At 33.2% G+C, this 9,742-nt stretch overlaps 1 protein-coding gene across 1 annotated transcript in view; it reads right to left on the bottom strand.

Moving 5' to 3' along the window:
- The window catches only part of LOC145252778 (uncharacterized), a 59,914-nt gene extending 50,566 nt beyond the window's left edge, over positions 1 to 9,348 (bottom strand). The window contains exon 1 of the mRNA XM_080112708.1: positions 8,907 to 9,348. Within this exon, the coding sequence (XP_079968834.1) occupies positions 8,907 to 8,931 (25 nt within the window). The 5' untranslated portion in view covers positions 8,932 to 9,348. The remainder of the gene's footprint in view (positions 1 to 8,906) is intronic.
- Between the last annotated feature and the right edge of the window lie 394 nt (positions 9,349 to 9,742).

The following is a 9,742-nucleotide window of genomic DNA, read 5'->3' as shown; positions in this document are numbered from 1 at the left end:
CAAGTACGTCCAAGGATGGAGTACTGCTGCCACATCTGAGCAGGAGCTGCTAAAAACAGCCTATCCTGCCTTGACAGAGTACAAAATAGATTTCGTGGCTTAGTGGGAGATGCCCTTTTCTCTTTCCTGCAACCTCTCTCCCACAGAAGAGACGTTGCGAGCCTATCTTTGTTTTATCATTATTTCCATGGCAAGTGCTCGTCTGAGCTCCAATCTCTGGCCCCCCCTCACCAATCTTTCACGAAAAACACCCGTCTAGCTGAAACCACTGTCAATAATTTTCCCCACTCTAAATCAAAATGCAGATTCCATGAACAAAGCTTCTTTCTTAGAAGTGCGCGCCGGTGGAACTCTCTTTTTTTTTTTGCCTGTTTCCCACCTGACTACAACTTGGGTGTCTCCAAGTCCAATATAAACAAATTCCTGATAAACCGCCCCCTTAAGTAAGACATTTTATCAAATCTCCATTACTAACGATTACCACGATATTATCCCATTGATTACTGTACACGCAATAACCCTCATCCCCGAGTGACTACGATGTAAAAAAATATGTATACATAATACTATATATATATATATATATATATATATATATATATATATATATATATATATATATATATATATATATATATATATATATGCTACAGACGGCAAAAAAAAACGGTCGGGTAGCTGAAACAATAATGTAACTTAACAGAAAGATACGGTAATAAAAAATAAAACGTAGGACCCATGCATCGACGTTGCCTGAAAGCCAGGAAAGATTCGATCAAAGAACTCCACCCCTTCAAAATGAAATGAAACCATAATTATATAGCGAATTATTGTAGATTGTAAGGAATAAGAGAATATACTGTAATCCGCCTATAATGGAAAAAAATGTTTATAAATAAATATTTCTGAAAAAATTTGCATATGTGCATGCTCCCTTAATAAATGAAATTAATGAATAAGGAATATTTAAGAAGAAATGTTTCACTCAATCCTGAAACCATTGGTTCTGGTGAGTTTACAATAAAGGAGAAGTCCTTAGAGACTGAAATAAATTCGTTTTGTTTTGATGATAATGAACTGAAATGGAAACTCATACAATCTGATTGCTAACCCGTGTAAGGAAAGAAAAAATCGCTAAAAATAAAACATATGTGAAAAGAGCAGGTGAGGTCACGCTGTACAAAACCTGCGTAACTGACAAGAAGAAAAAAAAGAAAAATGTGCATGACCCCTAACCCCAATGCAGGGAAGTAATTAAAGAAAACGAAAGTGTAAGAAGATTACAATCAATCATAAAACCATTGGTTCTGGTGTAATTTAATGAAGAAGAAATCCTTCTGGATTGAGTTAATTTTGTTATGTTGATTATGCATTGGTCGTTAAATCATGAAATGATGCGTGCGCATAAAAAGTAATGGAAAAAAACACAAAATGCACTTTTTTACACAGGAGTCACCACTTGTCAAGGCCTGAAGGCCACTCGAGGATAACGGTTAATGAGTGTATGGTAGTCAATGGGACAATATTGTAGTAATCGTTAATAGTGGAAATTAAGTAAATTGGATTACTTAAAGGGACGGCTTATCAAGAACTTGTTCACATTGGACTTGAAGATGATCATATTGTAACCAATTGGAAAGCAGACAAAACTCGAAGGCGTTCAGTTCTAAGAAAGAAGCTTTTTTCATGGAATCTAAGTTTAGGTTTAGGTACAAATAAAGAGTGGGGAAATTATCGATAGTGGTTTCAGCTAGAGGAGTGTTTTTTTATGAAAGTTTGGCGGGGGGGGAGTTGCATATGAGTACATATTAAGGAGAGATGACGGGGACATATATAAGGTGTACATTTATAATGGAGGTAACGGTTCTGATGAGAGGGGAGAGAGACATTTATATATCAGTTCTTATATTTCTTGTAATACATATAGAGAGGAGGAGAGAGACATTTATATATCAGTTCTTATATTTCTTGTAATACATATAGAGAGGAGGAGAGAGACATTTATATATCAGTTCTTATATTTCTTGTAATACATATAGAGAGGAGGAGAGAGACATTTATATATCAGTTCTTATATTTCTTGTAATACATATAGAGAGGAGGAGAGAGACATTTATATATCAGTTCTTATATTTCTTGTAATACATATAGAGAGGAGGGGAGAGACATTTATATATCAGTTCTTATATTTCTTGTAATACATATAGAGAGGAGGAGAGAGACATTTATATATCAGTTCTTATATTTCTTGTAATACATATAGAGAGGAGGGGAGAGACATTTATATATCAGTTCTTATATTTCTTGTAATACATATAGAGAGGAGGAGAGAGACATTTATATATCAGTTCTTATATTTCTTGTAATACATATAGAGAGGAGGAGAGAGACATTTATATATCAGTTCTTATATTTCTTGTAATACATATAGAGAGGAGGGGAGAGACATTTATATATCAGTTCTTATATTTCTTGTAATACATATAGAAAGGAGGGGAGAGACATTTATATATCAGTTCTTATATTTCTTGTAATACATATAGAGAGGAGGAGAGAGACATTTATATATCAGTTCTTATATTTCTTGTAATACATATAGAGAGGAGGAGAGAGACATTTATATATCAGTTCTTATATTTCTTGTAATACATATAGAGAGGAGGAGAGAGACATTTATATATCAGTTCTTATATTTCTTGTAATACATATAGAGAGGAGGAGAGAGACATTTATATATCAGTTCTTATATTTCTTGTAATACATATAGAGAGGAGGAGAGATACACATTTTTGGAAGAGGGTTACACAATGTTCATAATAAGATGATTAACACATTACCTTTTGAGTGTTGAATGATGACACATGACAACAGTTAGAAAACACAAAGTTTATTTTTTTATTCAGTGGACTGGTCGAATGATGATGACGTCAGCATTTCAAATTTGGGATCTACATAGTTTAATATTCTTTCCTTCGCTTCCAAAGGACTCTGACTCCAACTCAACCCAACTCAACAGCTCTCAACTCTTCAACTCCCGACTCTGCAACTCTCTCTCTCTCTCTCTCTCTCTCTCTCTCTCTCTCTCTCTCTCTCTCTCTCTCTCTCTCTCTGACTAACTAGCAGACTGACTGCCAGCTCTTCTGCTCTGATCTGACTAACTCTAGCTCCTATATTGAGAACCTCCCCTTTTGCCATGACGTCAGAAGTATGTTTCCCAAACGTGACCAATTCACGTGGCTATGTACACGTTTTTCCAAACACGCTTTTGACAACAAAAAGAATTCTCAACATATACTCTAACCTATTTTTACTTAACCTATTTTAACAATGTATTTTTAATTTGTATTGTTCATTCTTTTTAGCTGACATTTTTAATATTCAGTTTTATAAAAGAATGAAGAATCAATACTTTTTACATATAAACAATATCTAATTATCTAATAATAGAATTTAACAATAGACCTTTTTAACATTCCGATTTCTAATATTCTATTTCTTAACCTTGCTTACAAGGTTCGAGTCTCAGCTTATCCTAATCTCATTTTAACTTATCTAATGTTCTTCTTATTTACATGGAAAGGGGACAGCCCTTTTTTCCTGCAACAGGGAGACCATAGATTACTTTGACGTAACAGTTTGAAGGCTACATATTCACTTTCTGGTCCACATAAATAAATCAAAACGTACAGTAGCAGTGAGACTGAACTGAATTTTTATGTGGCGTCTGCATTTTCGGGGCTATAAATATCTATTTGTATAAGAGAAAAATCGTTATTATTTTATTAATATTATTTTATTAATATATGTGTGTGTGTGCGTGTGCGTGTGTGTGTGCACGAACCAGCACTCATACACAAACATATATAACAAAAATGTTTTATAACCAAATTACAATCCGTTTTATATGTTTTATAGACCAAAATTACAATCCGCCTTCCATATTGCTGTTTGATTTGGGCTAGCCTATTTTTTTTCTTTAAATTTTCACTATTAACGATTACTACCATATTGTCCCATTGACTACCGTACACTCATTAACTTTCATCGTCGAGTGGCCTCCGGGCCTTGATAAGTGGTGACCTCTTTGTAAAAAAAAATACTAGGTAGACAATATTCGATGCGTTAGTATCGAAATACAGCCTAATTTAATGCGTAGAGTTTTTGAAAATCGGACGTCTAGATTACGACATATATGCGCGAGCTGCGAGGGATGTATGCTCGACATTGTATGCAAATTATGAATTCCAAAAATGAATCTTTTGAACAGACCACATATTTGTATAATAAAATATTTTTATCTGAAAACACTCTTTCCTTCGGGACAAGATCAAAGTGTAGTATCTGTTCTTCAGTTCTCTTGTTCTCTGTCAGTGGAGGAGAAATCCTTCACGACTAAGACAATTTTTATTTTTGTTCCTTTTCTCCACGTTAAAAAACGACCCTGGTGTCTAACTCTGTTCCGTGGGGAGGCATTGTAAATAGGAAAACACTCTTTATATACTCAATCACACGAATGTACACACCCAAACGTGTGTGTGTGTGTGTGTGTGTGTGTGTGTGTGTGTGTGTGTGTGTGTGTGTGTGTGTACGTTTGGGTGTGTACTTAGTTCACAATACATTGTAGTCTACATTGCACTGTAAAGAACCTACTGTTGATTTTATAAAATTATTTTTATATAATGGTTTGAATTAAAGTTTAAAATGTAAAAGTCAAGTATCATGGTTCGATTGTGTTCTAAACGGAAACATTCATTTTGAACGCGCTCCTGTCTTATCAAAGAATCTACTTTTGATTTTATACGCAGGGATCTTCTGCGGTAATAGAAGTTCCCAAATGCACTATATATAGATATATATTCATATATATATATATATATATATATATATATATATATATATATATATATATATATATATATATATATTGTTTTAGTTTATTCTTTTTATGAATATATATATATATATATATATATATATATATATATATATTGATTGAGATTGTCGGACTGACTTCCTCATCTTGGTTGTTATCGTCACAACGTTTCGGCCGTTTTGCCCTCCGGCCTTCATCAGGTGTTTTGTATCGAACTGGGGAACAGTTTGTTAGGAGTCTCGAACCCAACCCTTTATTATTATTACGGGGGTACCGTGTTCGGACTCCAGCTAGGCTCTGGGACATAGTTGCTGATTCTCTGTTTTGAATGTTACTTTTTTACTGCCTTTGTTCAGGATTGAACTCAGCACCTTTGGGTAACTGTAAACTTTGATACAACTAGAACAATTCTTAGTTGTTTTTTGTTAATGTTAAACCTATGTTGTTATTCAAGGTTTTCTCTGTCTATCAGAGGTGTCCAAATTGCATTCAGCTCTATGCTTGGTTTGCTCAGTAGGTTGTTATGTCCGAGCATGTGAGCTGTTTCTTTAAGTTTTCTCACTTTCCAGTGGGTCTCTCTGTTTATTATTTTTACTTCATCCCATAGGGGGCGATGGTCCCCCCTCTCCATCCAGACATGGTTGGCTATACCCGATTTTTCCGTCTCCGTCTAATTGGGCAGCATGTTTCACCCTTGTAAACCTTTTTGCAACTGCATGGGATGGAGTATATGTAGTTTTGGGTCAAAAAGGTTTACAATGGTGAAACATGCCGCCCCCTTAAAGTAAGGGTGGAAGAACACCGAAAAGCGGTAACTAAAGGGGAGACGGAAAAATCGGGTATAGCCAACCATGTCTGGATGGAGAGGGGGGACCATCGCCCCCTATGGGATGTAGTAAAAATAATAAACAGAGAGACACACTGGAAAGTGAGAAAACTTAAAAAAACAGCTCACATGCTCGGACATAACAACCTACTGAGCAAACCAAGCATAGAGCTGAACACAATTTGGACACCTCTGATAGAGAGAGAAAACCTTGAATAACAACATAGGTTTAACATTAACAAAAAACAACTAAGAATTGTCCTACATACGGCCGAGTGGTCCTGGACGTTGTATCAAAGTTTACAGTTACCCAAACATGCTGAGTTCAATCCTGAACGAAGGCAGTAAAAAAGCAACATTCAAAACAGAGAATCGGTAACTATGTCCCAGACCCTAGCTGGAGTCCGAACACGGTACCCCCGTAATAATAATAAAGGGTTGGGTTCGAGACTCCTAACAAACTGTTCCCCAGTTCGATACAAAACACCTGATGAAGGCCGGAGGGCAAAACGGCCGAAACGTTGTGACGATAATAACCAAGATGAGGAAGTCAGTCCGACAATCTCAATATATATATATATATATATATATATATATATATATATTCATAAAAAGAATAAACTAAAACAATATATATATATTTATATATATATATATATATATATATATATATATAAACACATAATGAGAATAATTACACATCCACATTTTAATTATAACGGCTATATTCATTCCAAAAGAATGTAAATTATATCGTATCTTTTTAAATATATTAACGGCTTTTTGACGTTAAAAAAAATCTCTTTAGGATGCTCTAACTCTTTTTTGAATATCCAACGACTTTTTTCGTTCTGAAGTAGAACATAGCCATACTTTCCATTGCAACAAATATATTTTCAAATATTGTACTGGTATTTTCTTTTCTTCACACACACACACACACACACACACACACACATATATATATACATTACATATAAATTACAAGATCTTGCATTCGGGCTAAGATCACAGTGTAATATCTGTTCTGATGCTACACTCAAGTTAATTTGTCCTTAGTAAATTGAAGGAAACCCGTCTATACGGAGGCAATGTTTATATTTGTCTACTGACAGAATGCCTCTTTTTGGGGAGCTAGTTACCTCACCCCGACAATAAAAACGACCTTGTGTCACATTTTGCTTTCGTGGGAAAGCAGATAAATACTAATTGTTTACCAAGAATTGGCGATTCGTCTTTATTCCATTTACTTATTTTATTTAGTCATCTTGAAAAAGTCTTGACATTAAGACGAAACGTCGATAAATAATTTTCACGCATATATTTGCACACACACGGACACACGCATATCTATCTATCTATCTATCTATCTATCTATCTATCTATCTATCTCTCTCTCTCTCTCTCTCTATATATATATATATATATATATATATATATATATATATATATATATAGACACGCACGCGCGCGCATTTATATATATATATAAATATATATATATACATATATATATATATATACATATATATATATATATATATATATATAAACGTAAAGAGTACTATAATGTATGTAAGTACTTAATGCATACGTAGAGCTAAGTAGTAGCAATGTATATATGTTTATATGAGGGAAGTCACAAAATTAAATATCTTTATATATGTTCTAACGTATCGAGATCATAAAAAGTTCAATGTACGAGATAGAACAATTAAAAAAATAAGAAAAATTGATGAACGGAAACATGTAATAAATTGCATAAAAAATTACAATAAGGGAATATAAAAAAATCCTTTATATATATATATATATATATATATATATATATATATATATATATATATATATATATATATATCCCGACCGGCTGTAATCGTAATTCCCTGCACTGATAATTCTTGAAATGATGAAACACTAGTGTCTGTACGTATATATATATATATATATATATATATATATATATATATATATATATATATATATATATATATATATATATATATATATAGGGTGTACGAGTCATATTTTTTTTTTAACTTTTTAAATCATTACTATATATTTGGTTCAATATAATAGTATAATAAATATATTTGGTTCAATATAATATTATAATAAATACGAAATCATTAATGCAGATTTCGTATTTATTATTATATTATATTGAACCAAATATATAGTAATGATTTAAAAAGTTAAAAAAAAAAAAAATGACTCGTACACCACCACCGAGAATCGAAACCAAAACCTTTAGCTTGCGATTTACTTTTACGTTTATGCCTGAGCTATGAAGACATGTTTGCTGCAAGGCTAAAAATTAAAACATGAGCCAATAGCTATTACATTACGCGTGCATTTTCGTAATGCCGTCGTTCGACCTTCACCTGGCAATTCTAATTTTTTTTAATTTTCACACTTTTTGAAGCGATTTCCCCCCGGCTAAATCTCAAATATAAAGTTTCGCATTAGTTGAATACACTATATATTAAGTTTCATATTTGTAGACCAAAAACTGGCAGAAGAGTTTGATAGGCAAAATTTTTAAACAAATCTGTTTACGCATACACACAAATATATATATACAAAGAGGTTTGTGATTAATATAATCTTTTTCACGCAAATATAAATCATGTAGAACATTTGCATGAATATAATTACACGTAATAGTTAACTAAAGATTATCCCATAAGAAGCCCGAAAAAAAAAAAAAAAAAAAAACTAATGAATTTTTAAAAGAATACGCAACTTAGCTAGATCTTTTGCAGATGAATGTAATTCCACGACACTTATATAACAAAGTTGTATTTTCTTTTTAAATAAATAGAAAAATGGGGGTTTTTACACACAAAAAAACATACATCATTTTTCCCCAGTCTGACAAGGTGTGACGTAATTAAAACTAAGCAAAACCACCAAAGTTTGAAAATCAGAAAAAAGTAAACACATTAAATGACCTCTCACATATATATAAGATTACAATCGCTGAATTAATAATCCAACAAAAGTTTACGGTTCGTTTTTATTCCATTCATTTTGTCACCTTGAAAAAGTTTTGACACAAAGATGAAACACACACACACACACACACACACACACACACACACACACACACACACAAAAAAAAAAATAAAATAACGAAAAGAAAGAAATAAAGGAAAAACGTAACTTAATCAGTCTGCCGCTTTCTGTTTGATCTTTTTTACTTACCTGGTTTTTCTCCGCGTAAAATCATCCTGAAATTATGTTGCCCTGATATATATATATGTCCACACTCCACATGTACATAGATTTCGAATTATTCCATCTAAACTTCAACCCAGACAAAAAAAAAGTATGTTTATTTCGATTTGGAATGATTTCAATGATCATATGCGTTTTATACGTTCATTGATTATGTACACATTACAGTCCTGATTAACTGCATTCCATCAGAAATAAATGCACGAAATGAATACACAACAACGGTGAAAATTACGTCGCGTTAATAATCCGTGTAGTTTGCGTAGTTAAACCAAAGTATTTGTCGAAGTTTAGATTATTATGAGCATGAAGAATATTATTTCCTTACTTCTCCGGTAACAACAAAAATAAATAAAGGATGCACACCTCAGCAGTATCCTTCTTCTTCTTCTTCTTCTTCTTCTTCTTCTTCTTCTTCTTCTTCTAACTTATTTACTTACTCGACCACATGGCCGGGTACGGCTGGAAAGTAAAAAAGAAAAAAGAAAAAAAAAAAAAAAAAACCGTGACCCGCGGAGAAAGAGGAAGAAGAGTTGAAAGCGCAGATGGGGTCGAGGAGGAATACATTTTTAAACGTTTTTGTGTGTGGGGGTAATGTAACGGTTAAAACAGTCCGGGTTACAGACGGGGCCGTCATTAATCTGATGATGCTCTTGTGATTCCCGAGTTTGGTTGTTTAGTTCTCTACCACTACAAGAACTTAGACACCAAGGGCAGGAAATGACACTGAGAAGTCAGCACCCCCGAGGAGGGGCACTCTGATATGCAAAAAGTGCCTAGGCAGCCTCGTTGGCATTCTCCAG

The sequence above is a fragment of the Euprymna scolopes genome, chromosome 29, assembly GCF_053919585.1.
Source record: "Euprymna scolopes isolate OS-2025 chromosome 29, ASM5391958v1, whole genome shotgun sequence".
Taxonomy (NCBI): domain Eukaryota; kingdom Metazoa; phylum Mollusca; class Cephalopoda; order Sepiida; family Sepiolidae; genus Euprymna; species Euprymna scolopes.
This window is presented reverse-complemented; position numbering and strand designations above follow the sequence as displayed.